Raw genomic sequence first — 23768 nt, 5'->3', positions numbered from 1 at the left:
CATGATAATGAATGTATTTTAAACTTATATACAGAAAATGATATAATAATTAAACTCAAAATACAATATTTGTTACATATATCATATATAAGAATGTTAAGGCTATAAATATACAAAGCATTCTCTAAATTAATGAGAAAAAAGTATAAGCACCCCAAAAGAAAAATGACTTCAAGAAGTGATTTGGCATTTTATAAGAGGAAGAAATATACTTGGTCACTCACATTTTAAATAAAGTTCATCTTGAATAAATGAGTAATGACAGGCAAATAAAATAAATAATAAGATAATACTCTACTATGAGACAGACAAATATTAGCTGCGTGAATATAACTCATTTAGTTGTAAGTTACAGAAGAAAAGGGAAATTTATGGTGAAAATACAGATATTTTATTTTATTTATTTATTTATTTATTTTTTTAAACACAGATATTTTATAGAGCTCAGACTCAGGCATGTAGCTGACCCTGTGAGAAGAACAAAAACAAGGACAGAAACATCAAAACTCTTTTTCTGTGTGCATGTATTATCTGTTTCAATCTTTTTTTAAAAACTGCTTCCTCTAGTTCTCTGAACTACATGGTGGGAAACATAGATGCTGATATTGTTTGGCTCTATGTCCCCACCCAAATCTCATGTAGAATTGTAATCCTCAATGTTGGAGGAGGGGCTGGGTGGGAGGTGACTGGATCACAGAGGCAGTCCTCCCCCTTCTGTTCTTGTGATAGTGAGTGAGTTCTCAGGAGATCTGGTTGTTTAAAAGTGTGTGGCTCTTCTCCCTTCTCTCTCTCTCTCTCCTGCTCCACCATGTAAAGACGTGCCTGCCTCCCCTTGTGCCTTCCACCATGATTGAAAGTTTGCGGAGGCCTCCCCAGCTATGCTACCTGTACAGCATACAGAATGGTGAGCCAATTAAATCTCATTTCTTCATAAATTACCCAGTCTCAGGTCGTTCTTTACAGCAAATGCGAGAACAGACTAGTATAGATGCCTGGGGTTATTAGCTTCATATTTTATAATTCTGGCACCCAAGAAGAGACTGCCACCTTTTCCCCACGTCATCAACATCACCAGATCTCATGGACTTGTCATCACCTCTGAACAGTCATTACAACTGGGAACCATCAGTTCCATCATTTACTAGCTGTGTAAACTAAAACTCTCTAGGCTTCAGTTTTCTTATCTGTGAAAAGGAGATGATCATAGTATTCTACTCATAGAGTTGTTTGAGGAGTAAGTTAGTAAATATAAAGCACTTAGAGCAAACCCAGCATATAGTAAATATTAGAAAAACTACCTAGAGGCAAGGAGAATAATGTAGAGTGGATATGCAATGCCCTAATTAAGTGACAAAGCCCTAAATTGTGATTAAGGAAAAAGGTCAAATTCATTCGAAAACATTCATTCATGCTTTCTTTCAACACAGATGTACTGGGCATGTATTATGTGCCAGGCATTACTACAGTAGTGTATGGGAATAGTTAAGCCCTGATCTCAAGTCCAATTTGTAGAAGAAAGAAGAGATGTAATGTGAGCCTAAGGCTGCTCCTCCAAGTTCCTTTTGCCTTCTATGAAATTAAAAGGGGCCAAAGAGCCTCCTGGTAAAATGAAAAATGAATCCTCTTGATATCTTTTTAAGTTTATACTGTTGGCCCAGCTGGGGTCTGGTGGAAGGAATATATAATAGGAAACTCTGAGAGGAATTTCTTTACAAAAGAAGGTAAGAGTCAGATGGGAGACCCACATTCAGAGACAAAGACAGGCCCACACAGTCTGGAGCCTGGAACTGTGGGGTGTGTGCCCACAGAGCAAAAAAAGTTGTGACTATGGATTTAAAGACATGATGGCACCCAGGAGTCTTTAGAAAGGAGGACTCCTGACTGAGACTGAACCTAGAAGGACCACATAGAACCACAAAGATCTGGTAAATCAATAGAGACAAGCACCAGGAGGCAGTGAGCAAAGTTATAGACAGGGTTACAGGGATAGCAGACAGCAAGGCCTCATGCCAGGCTCTGTAGCAATAGGGCATTACCACAACTTCCCAGTGGCACTGTCAACAGCGACGTTTTAACAACAGTAGTGAAGGCTCCATGGAGGCAGACAGATAGGAAGAGGGGGTGTATTGAGAACACAGCTGAGATCATTCCCTTGGAGAGATGCTCTCCAGGCAGGTGGTACTAGACCTGCAAAGCAGCAGCTAGTTTCAGGTTTTAATATCTGGAGCCAAAATCCAAAGGAAAAAACTCAACTTCCATCTTACCTAAGTCATTGTAAAATAAATATGAATGGAAATATGCCTTATATACCTCTAAATAAATGCACAAAGAGATATCTGCTTGGCCTGACCTATTGCTGGGTAAGAAAGTTGGGGTGATTTGTACTTTCTCCTTTGCTCTTTTCAACATAGTTTGGTTTGGTTTTTTTGTATATTTTTACAATTTTATCTTCATGAAGTGATCCGCATTTCAGCTCACTTGCTAACAGCTAAGTGGACAATGAACTTCCAAATATTTTACACAATTAGCTAGATTAATAGACTATTAATCACTGAATGAAAAAGGCATTGGCAATTGCTTAGCCATGTCTCCTTCATCCTGCCTTTTTACAATTGATTTTTTTTCAACTCAATTAATACTATACTCTTTCTGGCCTTCAAGCCTTCCAGCCATGGTTCCTGTTCATATATGATACGCCTTTCTTCCACTGGCTTTCCTTTCTTCAACTATATATTGAATAAATAATTATCAAGCACTTTCTATATGCAATACACTGGACTAGAAGCTAAGTGGGATGTAAAGCTGAATAAGACATGATTCTTATCTTATGAGAGTTTATAGTTTAATAGCTATCTGACACGCATTCAAATGTTTATTCAACCAGCATTAGATTATTAAGTGCCAGATAAAAGATCTGGTGTTGGAGACCATGATATGAACAGGCCCTAGATTATTTACATTGCATTAAGGGGACAGATTTGTAAACAAATACATGCAGTGAAATGTGGAATATGCATAATAAATAAATTCACTACAGATTAGAGAAAGGGAGGGGTGGACAATTCAATCTGAAGGATCAGGAAAAGTCTTCATAGTATGAGTAATGCTTGAACTATCGGCAGAGTCCATCAGGTGAGATAATAACGTGAGGCCGAACTGTTCCTACCAGAGAGAACCAAAGTGTGAACATCATGGTTTTCTCAGGAAATGCAGGTGTCTGAAGTGACTTAGAGTTTAGCAAAGAGTTTAGAGGGAGAAGGGGAGGGTGGTGGGACATGGAGAGACAGAGATGAGGCTGAAAACTTAAGTCAGGGTTTGCAAGATCCTAGGGTCTTAAACAAGGGAGTAATAGTGTGGTGTCATTTGCCCTTTTTAAGTACAACTCTACCAGCTCAAAGTAGAGGATTCCTGGCGAGGAGGAGGAGGTTGGCCAAAGATTGTGAGGCTGGAAGAATCAAGGAACTAGTGCATAGTCTTTGCATGGGTCAGACTGGCCTGGACCTAGTTAGCAGAATGGTCAGCCATGTGAAAGAGACGATATGGAAGTAGAAGGAATGGGAGGGTGAGGCCTGAGGCTCAACTGACAGAAGTTTTACTGGGGTATTGGAGGCTAGAGAAAATGATGGGGAGAACTTAGTCCCTTGTAGGAAAGCAACCTAAAATTTTCAGGAGTGCCCAGAAGTAGTTGGCAAAACCTCTGAAGCAATTTTGATGGTGCTTCTTGTTGACAATAGCTGGTTTAGACCATGCTGTCAAAATGAAAATGACACAACCCCACAATAGTTGCATTTTTTAAATCACAGCATTTTATATGTGTGCTGGAAATTATTCATCAGTCATCATCATCATCACCTTGTATTACCATTTATTGACCTCACTGAAACAAAGTGGCTTTATAATTTTCTTTTTTTTTCTAATTTTATAGTTATAGCCACTAATGAGGTATGTTTCTCTGGAAATACTTGATGTAATCAGGGATGACAACATTTTAGGCTAAATATAATCAACTGAGCACTTAGATACTACAGCTGTTGCAAGCACTTAGGAAATTACTTAGGCCATCCAAAGAAACGTTATAGCCAGACAAGTATAGGAAAGACATGATTTATAGATAGTGAGTTGACTTAAGTAAACCTGCTCATTTTTAACTTGAACATGTGTAAACAAGTTCTGTCTTTTCCTTTTTTTATAGAAAGCATTGTTTTCCATCTTCTTATCCTTGACATTTTTCTTTAGTTGGATTTTGGCTTTTCTAAAATTTTGTTTTGCATTGTGTGGCACAAAATTTACATTAGTGATAAAAAATACAGAGTCTGGAAGAAGTACATCAGCACATAAACAAATTTTTGCTTCCTTCTTACCTAGATTATACCCAAGTGAAACCATCATGTGCTGCTGCACTTTATTAGTTCACCAAGTACTTTAAGAAATATTATTCCCCAAGACAAAAATTTTCCTTGAGTAAAAGATATGTTCACTTATTTTTCTACTTAGGTATTTTATATAGGATATCACACATGCAAATTATATTCTTTTTTGCATTGTATTCATGCCAAGATTAAGCAAATTATCTGTTAACATTTATATATATATATGTGTGTGTGTGTGTGTGTGTGTGTGTATATATATATATATATTTTTTTTTTTTTTGAGAGAAAGACTCTCACCCTGTCACCCAACCTGGAGTGCAGTGGCATAGTTTCAGCTCACTGCAACTTCTGCCTCCTGGGTTGAAGAGATTCTCCTGCCTTGTCCTCCCAAGTATCTGGGATTATGGGCAGCTACCATCATACCTGGCTGACTTTTGTATTTTTTAGTAGAGATAGGGTTTTACCCTGTTGTCCAGGCTGATTTCAAACTCCCAACCTCAAATGATCCACCCACCTCGGTCTCCCAAAGTGCTGGGATTATAGGCATGAGCCACTGCACCTGGCCAAATTATCTGTCAATATTTAGAAGATACCGTGGCCACTTCTAAAATTAGCTTTGCTCTGCTTGAGGACAATGTGTTTTAATTTAAATTTATTTGTTTATCATTTCTTCACAAATAAAACTTTGTAGAACATTATATAAACAAAGATTAAATAATTATATTTTTACTGAATAGCAAAATCAGGCATCTTAATGTTTTCACTATGTGGATAAACTGATTTTGTTTTTTGTTTTTTTTTTTTTTGAGATGGAGTTTTCACTCTTGTTGCCTAGGCTGGAATGCAATGGCACGAACTCGGCTCACCACAACCTCCACTTCCCAGGTTCAAGTGATTCTCCTGCCTCAGCCTCCCTAGTGGCTGGTATTACAGGCAGGCATCACCACACTGGGCTAATTTTGTACTTTCAGTATAGACAGGGTTCCTCCATATTGGTCAGGCTAGTCTCAAACTCCCAACCTCATGTGATCTGCCCGCCTCAGCCTCCCAAAGTGCTGGGATTACGGGCATGAGCCACCTCGCCTGGGAAATATAAACTAATATTTTTAAGAGTATAAACATATTCAAATTTATAGATATCCACATTCATTCTTCCAATCTATCAAGTGGCAAACATTTATTGAAAACCTTTCATGTGCAAAGCACAAAATCTGGTTTTGCAATAATCAATGATAAAACAAGTAGGTATTTTTAAACTTGGTTGGGGAGACAGGCATGCAAAAACCTAAAAATTTTTAAGTCAAAATAGAACAAAAAGAATGCACAAGAAATGTTGTCTGGGAACTCCAAGGAAGCAACAATTAATTTCAATTTCAAGAATCTGGTAAAATAACACAAATTGCACTGAGTGAGGTAAATCTCGACAACCAAGCAAGGAGAGCTGCAAATGGGGGAAAGGCTTCTCAGGCTGTAGGAAAGTATCAACAAGGGTGGGGAAAGGGAAGATACAAAGGAATGTGGGAATTAACACCTAGTCCACTTTGGCTGGTGCTCATGTCTGAGATGAGACTGGGAAAGGAATCTGGGCAGGATGAGTAAGTACTCTGAACACCTGCTGGTGTACTTGGACTTTACTCTGTAAACAAAGGGGACACACTGAAACAGTGGAAGTTTCTGCAAAGAAAAATCATGTAATTCAACCTTTGTTTACAAGCTAACTAAACATGTGAAGCTCACTACATATGTGAAGAAGAGGAAAAATGGTTACTTCTTGAGCCAGAATGGAGATAGCAGAAATGGAAAGGAGGTGACCGACACTTTGGAGAACGGAACAAACAAGTCTTGGTGACTGATAAGGTGATTTTAAAAGTACTGAAACCATTCATAAAGCTTATGAAATATAGTAAGTCAAGCATTATAATGGTAGAGAAGTAATAGCATACATGACTCATAGTGTTGGCTTATTTCATTTTGAAAGTCAACTATTCCAGAAAGCCCAGTTAGCCCACACTCAGTGACAACTGATCAGAGGAAGCATACAAGACCGAATCCATCTGACATCTTTAGTAAAAACTCTCTATTTGACAGAGACATAAATGATTTTTTTTAAAGTAACATATTAGAAAAGTAAATTACTGAAAAGGCATAGATATCTATTCATATCAAACACTCTTCATTTCCATGAATACAGTTTGTTATAGATTTCCGTTGAGAGAAAACACTAGAACAGCAACAGCAGAACTTGACAACTCTTGGGGAGAATATTAAGGAAAATGAGGATGTTGAAATAGCAAACAGTTGGTATTAGAAATAATCTATCATAATAGTTCTTTAAAAAAAAAAAACCTTAGTCACTGGAATTAGAGCCTACATTTTTAAAGTCTCATGATCACACAAAGGTTTAAGAGCCTATGTCTAGAAAATCAAGTGTAATATGGCAACAAAGTTAAACTGTTTGGAGGAAATTAAAGTTTTCTAAATATATATTAATACTGTCAGAGGTGTCTGAACCAGAGCAACTCCATCTTGAATAGGGGCTGGGTAAAATAAGGCTAAGACCTCCTGGGCTGCATTGCCAAGAGGTTAAGGCATTTAGTCACAGAATAAGATAGAAGGTCAGCACAAGATACAGGTCATAAAGACCTTGCTGATAAAACAAGCTGTCTCATTGTGGTTTTGATTTGCATTTCTCTGATGGTGAGTGATGATGAGCATTTTTTCATGTGTCTGTTGGCTGTATGAATGTCTTCTTTTGAGAAATGTCTGTTCATATCCTTTGCCCACTTTTTGATGGGGTTGTTTGTTTTTTTCTTGTAAATTTCTTTGAGTTCTTTGTAGGTTCTGGATATCAGCCCTTTGTCAGATGAGTAGATTGCAAAAATTTTCTCCCATTCTGTAGGTTGCCTGTTCACTCTGATGGTAGTTTCTTTTGCTGTGCAGAAGCTCTTTAGTTTAATTAGATCCCATTTGTCAATTTTGGCTTTTGCTGCCGTTGCTTTTGGTGTTTTAGACATGAAGTCCTTGCCCATGCCTATGTCCAGAATGGTACTACCTAGGTTTTCTCCTAGGGTTTTTATAGTATTAGGTCCATCTCACATCAGTTAGAATGGCAATCATTAAAAAGTCAGGAAACAACAGGTGCTGGAGAGGATGTGGAGAAATAGGAACACTTTTACACTGTTGGTGGGATTGTAAACTAGTTCAACCATTGTGGAAAGCAGTATGGCAATTCCTCAAGGATCTAGAACTAGATGTACCATATGACCCAGCCATCCCATTACTGGGTATATACCCAAAGGATTATAAATCATGCTGCTATAAAGACACATGCACACGTATGTTTATTGCGGCACTATTCACAATAGCAAAGACTTGGAATCAACCCAAATGTCCATCTGTGACAGACTGGATTAAGAAAATGTGGCACATATACACCATGAAATATTATGCAGCCATAAAAAAGGATGAGTTTGCGTCCTTTGTAGGGACATGGATGCAGCTGGAAACCATCATTCTTAGCAAACTATCACAAGAACAGAAAACCAAACACCGCATGTTCTCACTCATAGGTGGGAACTGAACAATGAGATCACCTGGACTCAGGAAGGGGAACATCACACATTGGGGCCTCTCATGGGGAGGGGGGAGGGGGAGGGATTGCATTGGGAGTTATACCTGATATAAATGACGAATTGATGGGTGCTGATGAGTTGATGGGTGCAGCATGGCACAAGTATACATATGTAACAAACCTGCACGTTATGCACGTGTACCCTAGAACTTTAAGTATAATAAAAAAAAAAAAAAACAAGCTGTCATAATGAAGCTAACCAAAGCCCACCAAAACCAACATGGCAATGAGAGTGGCTTCCGGTCATCCTCACTACTACACTCCCACCAGCGCCATCACAGTTTACAAATGCCATGGTAACATCAGAAAGTTACCCTACATGTTCTAAATAGGGGAGGCATGAATAATCCCCCCCTTTTTTAGCATATAATCAAGAAATAACCATAAAAATGGGCAACCGGCCGCCCTGGTGCTGCTCTGCCTATGGAGTAGCCCTTCTTTTAGTCCTTAACTTTCTTAATAAACTTGCTTTCACTTTACTGTATAGATTCACCCTGAATTCTTTCTTGCACGAGATCCAAGAACCCTCTCTTGGTGTCTGGGTTGGGACCCCTTTCCGGTAACAATACTACTCCTTTCCCTATTACTTTTTCTTCACAAACCTTCTTTATTTAAAAAACTCAAATATAATAAATAACTTTTACTCTATATCTGTACTTGTTGTTATGATTAAAATTAAAATTCATATATCAATATCATTTTAAATACACTAGAGGAATTGTCTATTTAAAGACATTCTGAGATAAATATTTTGAAAGTAAAATATCCTTTTTTGTTTGTTTTATTAAACATAAATTATCACCACCTGGTTTAGCTGGTTTACAATGGGCTTTGACGATCACATTATTTCCTTAAACTGGAGTATGTCTCCATTTTATTTCAAGATCCTGCTTCTCCAATCATAAAATTATGAACCTCCAAGTAATATCATAGGACATCTTGACCAGAGACCCAACCTTTCTATAGGATCTAAGATCCAATGAAGTGGAATGATTGTCAAAGGTCACAGAGCTAGTTCCAGAAACAGACCAGATGCTGTTTCTTTGCTGAAGTGTTCCACAAGGAAGCAAGATGCCATATATATGACATTCCAATGGCACAGTGATTTAAGTGAAACAAAGAAATTAAAGCCATTATAAGACACATCTTAAGTTAAAAAATCAATCATCTTTTAGGTAGTATATTTCAAATTTTTCCCCCCCAAAAATTTTTAATTTACTAATTTAAATTATCAATTAAGACAGAAGTTCACTAGTAACCTGATATTGATTATGCCTCCTTTCCTCAATGCCTACAAAGGCTTTGGATGAAACCACTGGCATAAAAATCAATTGTAATCAACTTTCTAATATCTCTGTTTCCATAATTAATTTGAGAGTGGAGATACCAAGATAAGTCAGATAATAAGCTATATCTAAAATTGTAGGTAATTGAGATGGGTTTAGCAAATACATTTATTATTCTGGTGTAGTTCTCACGTTAGTCTCGCTTGCTCTCTCTCTCTCTCTCTCTCATATTCTTTGCTTATAGCTTGGAAACATGAAAACCTATTTAAGACATTAATGAATAATGTTTGTGTTACTTTCAATTGCCTGAAAAATCCACAAATAGGAGTATATTTAGATAAAAGAGTGCTCCTTTATAGGAGTACATTTAGATAAAACAGGTTTGTAGGAATGCTCAGAGTTATAGGAGATGGATGCAATAAGGATCTGCAGACAGTGAGAAACAATTATATTTCTCAAAATGATTATAAAACCACTATTATGCTAAGGCGGAGATATGTGTTGGTTTCAACCAGTAATGGCAATTATAATCATATCTCTGGTTCATTACACTCTCTGACATTTGAGATCATTCTTAATAAAATTAATGTGTCACTTGTTACTTATTTTACATACACAGAGAGACAGAGAGCATGAAGATAATTAGCAAGGTAAGAAAAAATTGACTTTTACAAACTCATGCCACAATCCATATAGCTCAGAACAATGTACTGACATTGTTAATATCTAAGTAGTTATTTTATTTACATGAAATTCTGAACAATGAATTTGCCATAAAGGGAAACTCTGGAATTAAGTATTAGTGAAAAACTAGCAAGTTAAACAGTGACTTTCCCAGTAATAAGAAAGCACTGGACTGAAATGGTAGGGCCTGAGGTCAATTCTCAACTCCACTGGTAAATTCGAATGTCACATAGTCAATTCAATGAACTTTTCTTACTTTTCATTTGCCCAGTCCATCACCTCTCTCTAGTATTTAGTTTTCATCTCAGCCTGCCTGCTGATTTCTAGCTAAATAGTCTTCTCATTACTTAATTTCCCACATCTTCATTAGGTAACTCAGCACCAGAAAAAGATAAGAATCAATACTGGAAATAAAACATCACATGGTTAAAGTTTTATGCCACTCCTGTGAATTTCTCTACTCAAAGCTCTCAACAGTAGGGAACAGAAAAACAGGAAAGAATTCTGTATTTTGCATCCTCTGAGAAATATTTCCTTTGTGGTAGAGTAGTGTTGATATCATCTAATATAATTGCGTCTCCTAAGCTTTATAATTTTTTTTTAAGTTACTAACACACTGATATTGACAGAGAAGAGTACCACTCTTCAAGCCTACAATAAAGAATTTATGGAAGAACAACATAATATAGCTAATGGTCATAAGCATATGCTTAGGAATTAGACATATATGGATTAGGAACTCACCTTTGCCACTTACTAGATACATGACTTCGACCAAATTACTTACACTCTCTCTAAACCCCAATTTCTTCACTTGTAAAACAGGACATAACATCACCTCTTTTCAGAATGGCAAGGATTTAATTAGCCCACATTAACCACTGTATACATTGTCTGACAGAGTTAGATTTTGAGATTAATTTTTTAAAAAAAGATGGCAAATGTACAAAAGTTGCATGCTTCTTGGCTTCATTAAAACAGCTTATGTTTGAATTCCTTTACTGTCTAATAAATAGAAATATTTGCTGGGAACTATCAATGATATTTTGTTTCTTCAGAGTTTCAGAAAATCAGCTGACGTTTCCCTCAGAAGGTCTGGAGCATTATTCTTTACAGAATAAACCTGACAAAAAAACCTCACAATTTGAACAAGAATGTCTGGTAGCTAATGGTCCTGGCTGGAGAGGCATTAACACTGAAAGTTGTCATTAAGTTTGCCAACATTAAGGTATTGTGTATCAGGGAGTGAACATAGGTCCCTGGGGCAGGCACCTTTTAAATACATCCTATTTTATTAGGGGCAATAAATACTTGCCTTCCCTCAGCCTATGTTGGAACTACTGCAGTATCTGTTTTATCATGTCTAACACAAAAGAGCTGTCTTAAATATCAGCCCATTGATTTTATTGGGCAGATACAAGAATTTTCTTTGGTTCTAAAACTTGATTATTATAGCAGACTACCTCCTACCTGTCAAATCCCACATGACCGACTGTGTCTTGGCAGAAGTGGGCGTATGGGGTGGAATCTGTAGAAACTGATTTATAAATCAGTTTTTATAAATCCACACTATTCTAACCACTGTTTTATTCCACACTCTCTCCACATTGAATTAATCAGCATGGGATAACATGCAGCTTTATCACTGTTACCTTGGTTCCATGTTTCTATGACTCCTCAAATTGACTGTAAATTTTCCAAAGTGCAGATACTTTATTCTGTGTTGCGTGTGCCACACAGTAAAATGCTGAAGAAACTGGGATAAGACTAGTAGCTACTTAGCGCTTTTCTTGGACAGGCTGGACATTGTACAGACTTTATTTCATTTACTATCCAACAACTTGAAATTTTGGTTTTTAAATCATTTCTATGTTACAGATTAGGAAATGAGGTTCCAAAAGCTGAAACAGGTTACCCAAAATAACATTCCAAAAAGGGATAAAAATGAGATTTAAAGACATCTGTCTGATTTCTAATTCCATTTTCTTGCTGCTATCCTCTGCTGGCTCAAATTCTCATTAATCTCTAAATGCAACGTTCTTATGGTAATAAAAGTATTTAGAAAAGTGCAGCCAGTAGCTTAGCCTTGATTCTGCGTACTTAAATAGGAATGGGATGGAAGTAACCAAAACAAGCTACTAAAATCCCTTTGAGAAGATAGCTTATTAATCATTTCAGTTCCAGAAAACTATCCCCAGGAAAAAAAAAAAAATCAGAGATGTTAGATGTTTGTGACAGAGGATACTCATTTTTAATACTGTTTTGAATAGCAACTTTTTGAAATAAATTTTGGAAAACAAGGGTTAAGTTAAATAAATATAGTACAACCATATAATAGAATACTGCACAGACATGGAAGGTTATGTTTCCAAAGACTAATAGCAACAACATATTCATGATATAATATTAATAGAAAAGTACAGAAGAAATATTGTATAGAGTATACAATTATATTCTATATTATATACATACAATTAATATATTACATATTGTATTATATATTATATATGTGTGTATATATTAATATACACAGAGAGAGAATATAAATGTGATGCTATACATGAGACAGAAATGAACTCATTTGCTCATAGTCTGATGGAATAGTGAAGGATTTTAATTTTTTTATTATCCTTTTGTAATCATCAAGTGCTTAACTAATGTCACAGCAATGTTTTATCTCACTTACATGTATTCACTTACTTAATCCTCAAAGAAAATATAAGAAGTAGGAGCTATTATTATCCCCACTTTACAGATGAGGAAACTGAGGAACAGATGTTTCAGAGATATTAAGTGGTAGAGCTAATCTACCCTTACACCACATTCCTCAACGCTAAACAAAACTGGCTTTCAAACAGGCTAACAACTAGATGAAATCTCTTTGAAAGGAATTGTATTTCTTCTCAGCCTTGAGTAAACTCAAATAGGGGATGTAGGCTTCTGCCTGTTACAACACAAATAACAGACCTAAAGGAGCACAGCTATTACCACCCTCTCCTGTGGGATCCTGTCCTTTAAACTGCTTCTAGACTAGCATTCTCCACATACCAGGGCTGTTTTAGAACCCCTCAGGCCCCGAATGCTAAAAAACACAAGCAGACCAAAATATTGGTGGAACAACAATGTTAAATAAGGTGTTTCTCTGAAAAAAAAAAAAATATACCAGGGCAACTCTCACATTAAGACTTCAACACCACAGTTCAGAAAGTTCCCAGGACAAATTTTACTGAAACTCTGGGGCTAAGACAAACCTAAATGTGATCAAAAAAGGCACTATGGGATGACTACAATCTTGAACCGCAGGATCTCAGGAGCTGCAGAGACAGAATAGGATGTTACGGTCTACAACAACTTTACCCTCCGTCTACCTGTCATATGGGTCATTAACAGCACAACAGGCAGTCTAATATCCCTAGCTTATATAACTTAATTTATCAGCTAACAACATCATTTGACAACCTATTTACATAGTACTTTCAAATTTTTTGTCTGACTGAAGAAAGGTAAAGTGTGCTAAGAGATGAACCAATGTGGACTAAGGTAGAGTCTCCAACTGTTGTGTTTGAACACTTTGATTCCTTTCACCACAGATCATTAGAACAGCACAGGTATCTCCCTGAAACGGCCAACCCCAAAAAGGCTCAGATGCTCTCTCTCGGAATGTAACTTTGTTTTCGCAGGTGGTCAGTTAATAACTAAGTGTAGCTGGACTTGTAACATGTAAACTTGAAAAGGATATGCCACCAGTGGATGGAGAAACAGGGAAAGAAAAATACAACTTCAAAGTAAGAGAAGAATAAAGGTATAGAGAGGACCACATGAAAAGCAGAGGGAGAAATTTAAAAGTATGTAAGTTCCCACTGCAATATAATTGCTATCACAACTTTTATGGATTATAAAATCATACAACCCCACTTACTGCAGTAGAGAAGGAAGACCAGAGATAGTGCTGAACTTGACACTACCACTTCTAATAGTGACAATCTAACAACAGTGTTATGAACTGAATGTTTCTGTCCCCCCAAAATTCATATGTTGATATCCTAACCCTCGATGTGATGATATTAGGAGGTTGGGTCTTTGGGAGATGATTAGGCCATGATGATGGTGCCCTTATGAATGGGAATAGTGTCCTAATGAAAGGAACCCCAGAGAGCTCTCTCAGTCTCTGTAGGCCATGTGAAAGTGAGAAGTTAGCAGCCAGTAACCTGAAAAAAAGCTCTCACCAGAACCTGACTATGTCGGCACCCTGATTGCAGACATCCATCCTCGAGAACTGTGAGAAATGAATGTATGATGTTAATAAGTCACCTCGTCTCTGGTACTTTATTATAATAGCCAGAACTGAACCAGATAAACAACAATAATTTTCTTTTATATATTTTTTTATAAAAAGTCCATAAACAGTGATGTGCAAGTATATATTTTAAAACAAGCTCCCCAATAAAAAGCCGAATGTGTGTCTGTGTACAAAATTTGTTATTTTTTACTGATATGTCGAGTACGTAGCTTGGCAAACAATCTACAAATAGTAAGTTACATATAGTACTTCTATTATAAACTCCATAGAGCCAACTGATACCCACAGAATGCTTTCTTAAGTATAGATGACAAAAGGGTAAGTCAAGCACTGATTTGCCGCGTTTGCCAATTTCCATGGTATAAATACTCCCACTATGGCTGATTTCAAGCTTCCAAGGTGGCATACATGAATTGGGAAGAGAACAGAAGCACACCACTGAAGAATACTTTCAACACAGAGATTAAAAAACAGAGAATAGATAATTATAAAAAAAAAAAATAGATGACAGTAAAACGTAGTAAAGCAATTAGGAAGTTATAACCTTTCAGTATTTCTTACATTTATTTTTAATATAATTTAATATTGTTTATATAATTCAATTTTTAAGTCACTTTAACAACTGACTTACAAATTTCTGTTCCCAAACCCATTTAAGCTCCAGCACACCATCAAAAAGTATCTTCCTGACACCCTAGTAAGGTGGGTATTACTAACTCAGATCAAGGGACTATAGTCAGAGTCACTTACTCATGAAACCAGGAGATTAAAAGAATTAGTGTGTATAACCAGCACAGGGTGAACTTGTTAAAAGCTCAGATTCCTGGGTCCCACCCCCGGAGATTTTGATTCAATAGATCTGCTACGGGACCTAAGAATGATATTTTAACAGGAGAAACCCACCTCCCCACATTAGACAATTTGGCTATAGAACTACAGCATCAAACATTTACTAACTACATATTCTGTGCCAAGCTCAGAATACAGTACATGGACATGAAAGAGACAAAACTTGTCTTCAAGGAGAGTAGAAAGACTAAGATTTGTCATATACCTATGACACTGGCACACCCTGGCTACTCTGGGACTAATCCAACTTAGGAGCACAGCCTAATTCAGAAAAGAAGGGGAAGGGAGGTAGGGCAGGGCAAAGAGCAGCACCTGTATAGCCACATAAGCATGAGGAGTTTGGTTGTCTAGGATGAATGCTCACGCTTTGGGACTGCACCTTTTAGGAGTATTTTTCAGCCATATTTATCTGGCATTCATTTTGGCCTATGGCAAGCAACTGTTTATTAGACTATATATAGTTGCTGGGTTCATGCAAGGAGTGATGGGAGATGAGGCAATAGACTTACACCAGGTCAGGAAGGGCTTTTTAGAATGCCTAGCACAAAGTAGGTACTCAACCCTTTTCCACTTCATAGTCTTCCTTCCACTTTTATGTTTAAAGTCAGTATTGGCCGGGGGGCAGTGGCTCAGGCCTGTAATCCCAGCATTTTGGGAAGCCAAAGTGGGTGGATCACTTGAGGTCAAGAGTTCCAGACCAGCATGGTGAAATCCCATCTCTACTAAGAATACAAAAATTAGCTGGGCATGGTGGTAGGCACCTGTAATCTCAGCCACTCGAGAGGCTGAGGCATGAGAATCACCTGAACCCAGGAAGTGGAGGTTGCAGTGAGCAGAGATCGCACCACTGCACTCCAGCCTGGGCCACAGAGTGAGATTCCATCTCAAATAAAAAAATAGTCAGTATTATCACCATTATAGGATTATTTCTGTGACGGGATGTACATTTGATACCTAACATACAAAGTCGAGAAATACACAATATTCTCACTGCTTTTATAATTGATAAGCTGACTTCTCAATCAGAGAAAATGGCAAAAATCAGTGAAATAGTGCAACAAATCAAGGACCCAAGGAAAACAGGTGATTACCGCATATTAGTTTTACCAGTGAGTTTACCTAATTCTACAGTAATAAGCTTTCAGAACAAAATGGAAATATTACCTTAGTTTATCTCTCACGGTTGTATCATTTCAGCTACAGGCATTTTTAGTTAATTAAGTAAGCTAATTAATTTAAAAATCTACAAATTTATACAATAAAGGAAAATGAATGCAAGAAGAGCTAGACAATGGGTAGAAGAGGAAGGAAGTCAAACAGCAGGAGCTTGCCTCTGTATAAATACATATAGAAAAGGGTACCTCTCACCCCCTTAACACACCAAATTTATAGCCACTACAAAACTTCCGTGTACACTGTCCCTTTTCTAATCCAAACCATGCCTATCCAGCTTGTCTCTGCCCAAGCCCCATCTCCCCTTTGTAATATACTCCAAGCACCCTATTCCACAATGATCCTTTCCCTCCTCATGCATGAGCCTCATCTTTGAATTTAGCCCTGTTACCATGTCTTATGTAATGTTTATCTCCCAATCAGATTTTACATTTTCAGAGAAGAGAACGTCTTTTGCATTTCTCATGGACCCTAGCATAAACATAGACATATAAAAGGCACTCAGACACTTGATGAATAAACAGACTAAATTATTTCCATGAATTATATTCAAGCTTTAATTGTTGATCTCTCCTTTTCCTTCCCCAAAATGCAGAAAACTTCACCATAAAGCTTTTAATGATAGGGGATAGTGAAAGGAGGCGAAAGAAAGAAAGGAAAATAAGAACAGAAAAGGAAAGAAAAAAGAAAAGGAAAGGAAAGAGAAAAAAGAAAGAAAGAAAGAAAGAAAGAAAGAAAGAAAGAAAGAAAGAAAGAAAGAAAGAAAGAAAGAAAGAAAGAAAGAAAGAAAGAGAGAGAGAGAGAGAAAGAAAGAAAGAGAGAAAGGAAAAGAGAGAGAGAAAGAAATAATGAGAAAGAAAGAACCTATTCAAATCTGAGCTGCTTTTGAAGTGTCGGCAAATCCTCAGAAGTCTCTGGTACAGTAGTAAGGCAAGGGAATTCCTTACTCTGCCTGCCCATAGTAAAGCTTAGAGGTCTTCAACTGTGCCTTGTTGCTAAGTGAAATCCCCACAAACTTTCTACAAAACATGTTCTTGATGCACATTAAGGAAGATTGAGAAAGAGGGAACAGGTATCCCAATGCTGGTTCTATCCTGTGTTATTTAACCAACTTATTGAAGTTCAAAAGAGAAGGACTTTTACAGAATTCCATACCTGAATCATACATAACACATTTATTCAACAAATGTTATGTCCAATATTATAATAATAGCCAACATTTTTGAAAAACATGTTTTTGTTTCATGCATTGTGTAAGCGCTTTCACACATCACCTTGATAACACTCTATATAAGGAAAATACCATAATTATTCTTATTTTTGGAGATAACAATGCTTAGACAGACTGAATAAGAACTTACTCCAAGATAGCAAGAACAAGTCACAAAGCCAGAATTTTTACTTAGGTCTCTGATGCCAAAGCCCAAACTAAATCACCTTCTATGGTTACAAGATCCAACAATACTCAAATATTTTTATTTTTGAATTTTAATGTATTAAAAATAAATTTAACCCACCTTTTCAGGAACTATTCCTGAACCTATTCCAAAGGCACTAACTTGGGTATTTAATTATGTTTCTGTTTGCCCAAAAGATGCTTTTTATCTCAAACTTACAGTAAATAGTAAGCTGAGTCAGAAGCAACTCAAACAATAGACTAAGCACTAGTGGCCCTGGCAGAGATGTTTGACACTAAGTATTTGCATTCTCTTTCAGGAATTTTTTTTTTCCTATTAGAAATCTTAAAAATTAAAAATTAAATGTCAAAGCAATGTTATGAAAAAAAGGTGGAACAAGGGATTTCCAGGTGCCGAGGCAGCAAACTGAAACAAATTGCCCAGAACACTCACAGAAAACATGCATAAAAAAAGGGGCTGCATTAAACGTGGGCCCTACTGGCAGAATGATCAGTTTAGGTATAATTTCCCTTAAAAAGCTCATGGAAAAATTCAGATTTGATTGACAATATTCTTTTATATTCATTCCAAGTATAGGCCACATGCCATTTAGACTTTGCAGACTGTTGAGTAGAAGATAAGAACTCTAGTAACGCTATTATTGCAGGACTTTTGGCTATCCATTATCTGTATATACCAATAACTTCCCTCTAACATCCAAAGCCAGCTTCAGAGAAAAGAAAAAGTCCTCTGAATTATCTAAAGAGTTTTCCATACAGCTTAACCTGTTCCATTGACAGAAAAATCTCAGGCAGCACTTAAAACAGTGACAGCAATAAGGCAAGAGCTTAATGTTAGCTATCATTATCAGCATGATTATTTCCATAGTCCCAGATCAGTCTAAAGGCGGCAGGGCAAACAATCAGGTGATAGTTTCAGGGCTAAAGGCTGTCCTCCACCCTGAAATAATACTACTAGGGTTGTTGGTGCTCGAATTTCCACCCCCAGAAAAGAATTCCTTTGGCTTTAGGGTCAGTTTGTGAAAAATGCAATGTCAAGATTGATGGAATTTTAAACTTATTTACATCAAGATCATCCAGATTTATTATATTTCTTCAAGGCAAGTTTGCTAAGGAAAGGAAAGGGAGGATTTGAGGGCATAAAAACAATCTTAGAGAAAAACTGGATAAATGAGGAGGCAATTTTCCAGTGAGACGGACCCAATTATGCAAACAAGGGAGGGGGCTCTAGGGTCAATATTAATTCGCAGACTAGTGGCCAGTACCAATTTAGCACCGTCACTTATGTCCTTCTCAAAATCGTCTACAATATAGCAGTGATGTTGCTTTATTTACAGGGCAACTAACCGGAAGAACGTCAGGACAACGAGTTTGCAATTTACAGTCTCTGGACAGGATTGAAAGTCAGTTGTTTTTTTTTTTCCTTTTTTTAATTTTTTTAATTTTTTATTTTATTTTATTTATTTATTTATTTTTCTTTTTTTTTGAGATGGAGTCTTGCGATGTCGCCCAGGCTGGAGTGCAGTGGCGTGATCTCGGCTCACTACAACCTCCACCTCCCGGGTTCAAGCGAGTCTCCTGTCTCAGCCTCCCGAGTAGCTGGGACTACAGGCGCCCGCCACCACGCCCGGCTATTTTTGTATTTTCAGTAAAGACGGGGGTTTCACCATATTGGCCAGGCTGGTCTCGAACTCCTGACCTCGTGATCCGCCTGCCTCGGCCTCTCAAGGTGCTGGGAATACAGGCGTGAGCCACCGCGCCCGGCCAAGAGTCAGTTCTTACAAGCACTCAAATGTGTCTGGGCCCGAAAACAAAACAAAGTCGTGACTTCCCAGATCTTAGGTAAGGCATAGATTCGTCTGCAAGGAGGGCCGAAATTTCTACCTATCAGGCAAAAAGCAAAAAGCCCGGAAGGGTGGGGGAGAAGCAAGCTGGATGGCTCCAGGAAGTGGGTGGGGAGGAAGCTGCCGATGTTGGAGCCAACCCTAGCAACAGAAGGTTTGCACACGCCTAGCAGAGGGAGTCCCGGGCCGAAGCGTGCAGCAGTCACGAGCGCTTTTGGCAGTGCTGTCCCCTTCGATTCCGATCATCACGCAACCATCCAGCCCGGGTTTGGGAAGGAAAACAGGCTTGTAAATTGGGCGGCGGCCGGTGTTCTCGCGGCTGAGTCACAGCCCAGCCAACTTTTACAGCGTTTCCCAGAAAGAAAATGAAAAGTCCCAGTCCCGGAGGCCACCACTCGCTTCTAATTCCCACTCTCCTGTGTCACCTGACCCGGGGTAACTTCAGCCCCACTGCTGAGATATTTCCCATTCATGGGGCCACTTCTTGCCCGCGCAAAGCCTCGTGGTACCCCGAGCGCTCTCCAAGTGCTACCAACCCCGCAGATAGGAGGGCAGGAGGGAGGGGAAGGGCTGCGTCCTCACCTGCAGGACACGGACACCTCCACCCGCGTGGCCGGGATGGCAGCGCTCAGCTGGTTCAAGTCCCCGATGCCCGCAGTGCTGGTGTAGCGGCTGTCCATATTGGGAGGAGGCGCCTTGGACTTATCCGGCGCCCACAACCAGAGCTTGGGAGGACTAAGGGCTAGCTCCCGTCAGGCGGGGATGGGGGTTGAGGGTGGAGGCAGAACAAGGAGGCGGAGGCAGCGCGCAGGATGGGGGAGGGAAGAGAGGGGGCGGACTTTCGCGCAGAGCCACGAGGGAACCACGAGCCAGTGCTGGGTGAAACTGACGCTGCCGGGGAAGTGGCGCGCGGGGCTCCCGGCTTCCCAGCTCCCTTCCGGCAGGCAGGAGCCCGGGCGGGGGACACACTCCGTGATCCCCTTCTGGCTGGAGGGGTCAGGCTTGGTGGACCCAGCAAGCAGCCTGATGGAGTAGGTGGCACCAGACGCAGACCTGTACAGTCCAGGACGGCAAGCCCTCGCCGGCTCTGCGAGCTTTTAAGTTTTGTCTCTACCTCTGCACACCCACACTCGCCTCCTGGGCCGCGACAGCTTCCTCCTGTCAATCAGGTGTGGACGGGAAGGTCTCCAAGTTTCCTCGCCTGAGTTGAAAGCTGGAGGTGGGGGTACCTCTGCCCGTTCCTAACTGCCCCGTTATAAGCTCCCCCCCGCCACTACAATTGGTTCTCATCTCGCCCTTGGAGCTCATGGGAGATCCCTCCGTCCCTCCTACTGTGCCCTCAGGCAGATGAGTCTGGTCCCAGCTTCTGGACTGCCCACCGTCGGCCACTTAAGAGTTGGGGACGGTGGGGCATTGTGACACTCTCCAAACCTTGGAACGCGGTGGCAAAGTGGCCGATCAATATATGGGACAAGTAGGGGCGGGGGGCGGACTCTAAGGTGGAAAAAACAATACTACTTGGGATTTAAGGGAACAATTGGATTCTGTCTCCCCTTGGTTTTTTGGAGCTTAGAGGTCTAACGGCGACAATCCTCCTAAAATAAGGGATCTTCTGGGTCCCTCGTTTCCAAAGGCATGAAAGTTCTGACCTGAAAATGGGGGCAGGGGGTGGGTGTCACAACCATATAACGCAGCTCCTTCACCCGACTCCCACCCACAAGACCTGAGACCTGACGGATTAAAGCAGAGAGGAGGCAGAGTGAGCGCCGCGTTGAGGAAACTGCATTCCAGGGCAGTAAGACTGGTGCCAAGATGCAGTCGCGGCAAAAGCATCCGGAGGTAGACGCGGCGCCCCTCCGTTGCAGAGACCTTTATTCCCCGCGCCTTCCGTCCTGCCTCACCCGAGCGCCTGCGGGTCCTGGGCGCCCGCCACCAGGCGGCGACGGAGAACAGGACGCGGCGCAGCTGGAAGGCGGAGGATGGAGAGGGGGCGGGTGTCCGCCCGCTAGATTTAGCGCTCAAAGCATGGAGTTTCCAGCTGGTTGGGCTAAGTCTGGGAGGAGCAGTTTTTGCGGTGGAGGACTTACCTTGAGTTCTAACATTTTAATCCACTTGTAGCCCCCTGCCTAGAGAATCTGTAGAGGCAGGTGAGTGTGTAGGTGCAGTCTTGCCGCTTCCCCTGCCGAGTGTACTTCCCCTGTTTCTTTTTGACTTCCTTTCCTGATTTCCCCACCCACCGCTTTTTCTTTTTCTTTTTTTTCTTCCTCTTGCCCTATTACAAATTAAACTGTACTTTACTGCGATTTGGAAATGCCCTAAAACTCCAGGCATTTCTATTATGCTGCTCAAAATTAATTTGGCATAGAAATCTAGATTTTTTTTAAGCTCACCAGATTTTTACTTTACAGAAGCCTACTGAAGAAATGAAAGTTGAGAACTTTAGTAGTCAACATGTGGGATACTTCTAATTTGTTTCCACTTTAGTGAGATATAACTGATATATAATGAACAGCACATAAAGTGCGTCCATCATTTGATAAATGTTGACTCATGTATCTCCCCGTGCAGCCATCACCAAAATCAAAATAATGAATCATTCCATCACCCCAAAAATTTTCTTATGTACCTCCTTTCATCACTGAAACAACCCTCTAAGCAACCTCTGATCTTTATGTCACTATAGATGAGTTTGCATTTTTAAAAATTGTGTATGTGGAATCATAAAGCAGGTAGTATTTTTGGTCTGGCTTCTTCTACTAAGCAAAATTCTTTTGAGATTCATCTATGTTAGCATCAATAGTTCATTCTATTTTTTTTAACTGAATAGTATTTTCATTGTATATATGCGCTATAAATTGTCCATTCACCTGTTGATGGACATTTTGGTTGTTCAGACTTTGGGCAATTACAAATAAAACTGATATGAACATATATGTACAACTCTTTCTGTGGACATATGTTTACATTACTTCTGAGTAAGTACCTAGGAGTGGAATAGCTGGATCATATGGAATGTGTATGTTTAACTTTTTAAGAAACTATTAAGGCCAGGTGCGGTGGCTCATGCCTGCAATCCCAGCACTTTGGGAGGCCAAGGTGGGCGGATCACGAGGTCAAGAGATCAAGACCATCCTGGCGAACATGGTGAAGCCCCATCTCTACTAAAAATACCAAAATTAGCTGGGCATGGTGGCACGCGCCTGCAGTCCCAGCTACTCGGAGGCTGAGGCAGGAGAATCTCTTGAACCCAGGAGGCGGAGGTTGCAGTGACCTGAGATCACACCATTGCACTCCAGCCTAGCAACAGAGCAAGACTCCGTCTCAAAAAGAAAAAAAGACTATTAAACTTTTTTTCAAAATAGTTTTACTACTTTTCTTTCCCACAACAGTATATGAGAGATCTGGTTGCACACATCCTTGCCAACATTTATTATGGTCTTCTAAATTTTAGCTTATCTAACAGATGTGTAGTAATATCTCATGTGGCTTAATGACTAATGATGTTGAACATATTTTCCTATGTCTTTTTGCTGTATGTATATGTATCTTCTTTGGTGACGTGTCTTCATATATCTTACTTGTTTTTTATTAGATTGTTGGTTTCCTTATTTGTGAGTTTTGAGAATTCTTTATCTATTCTGTATCCAAGACCTTTATCACATGCGGTTTACAAAATATTTTCTGACAGTCTGTAGCTTGTGTTTTCATTCTCTTAACTGTTATCAAAGAGAAGAAGTTTCTAATTTTGATGAATCTATTTCTTCAACTTTATCTATTATAAATCAAAAAATTGATGTCAAAACTGAGAAATATTTGTCTAATGTGAGATCACAAAATTTATCATCTTCTATACTTTCCCCTAGAAGTTTCATAGTTTTAGGTTTCATATTTATCTCTATAATTTATTTTGATTTTTCTAATCAAAGTTCTCATTTTTACACATTGTCATCAGATTTTTCCAGCATCATTTGTTGAAAATACTACCATTTTTCATTGAAAAATCGTTGCATCCTTTGGCAAAAATTAACATATGAGTCCATTTTTTAGACTCTATCCTATTCCATTGACCTATTTGTATTTCTTTAAACCAATGCCACAGAGTCTTGATTACTGTAGCTTTAAAATAATTCTTAAAGTCAGGTAGTATAACTTTTCCAACTTTGATCCTCTTCAAAATTGGTTTTTCATTTTTAATCCTTCTCATTTTCATACAA

General features: G+C 39.0%; 1 protein-coding gene across 4 annotated transcripts in view; it reads right to left on the bottom strand.

Annotated features, from left to right (window-relative positions):
- The window catches only part of CPNE8 (copine 8), a 259399-nt gene extending 237645 nt beyond the window's left edge, over positions 1-21754 (bottom strand). For 3 of the 4 annotated variants that reach the window (XR_004439964.1, XM_033222445.1, XM_033222446.1), the window contains exon 1: positions 20137-20412. Coding sequence is in view for 2 of the 4 variants with exons in the window: in XM_033222445.1 (XP_033078336.1) it covers positions 20137-20234 (98 nt within the window). In the remaining 2 variants the exon portion in view is untranslated. Of the gene's footprint in view, positions 1-20136; positions 20413-21641 lie in introns of those variants that run through there. The other variant, XM_033222447.1, reaches the window with a different exon arrangement.
- Between the last annotated feature and the right edge of the window lie 2014 nt (positions 21755-23768).

The sequence above is a fragment of the Trachypithecus francoisi genome, unplaced genomic scaffold (assembly GCF_009764315.1).
Source record: "Trachypithecus francoisi isolate TF-2019V2 unplaced genomic scaffold, Tfra_2.0 Lachesis_group11, whole genome shotgun sequence".
In the NCBI taxonomy this organism is placed as follows: Eukaryota; Metazoa; Chordata; class Mammalia; order Primates; family Cercopithecidae; genus Trachypithecus; species Trachypithecus francoisi.
This window is presented reverse-complemented; position numbering and strand designations above follow the sequence as displayed.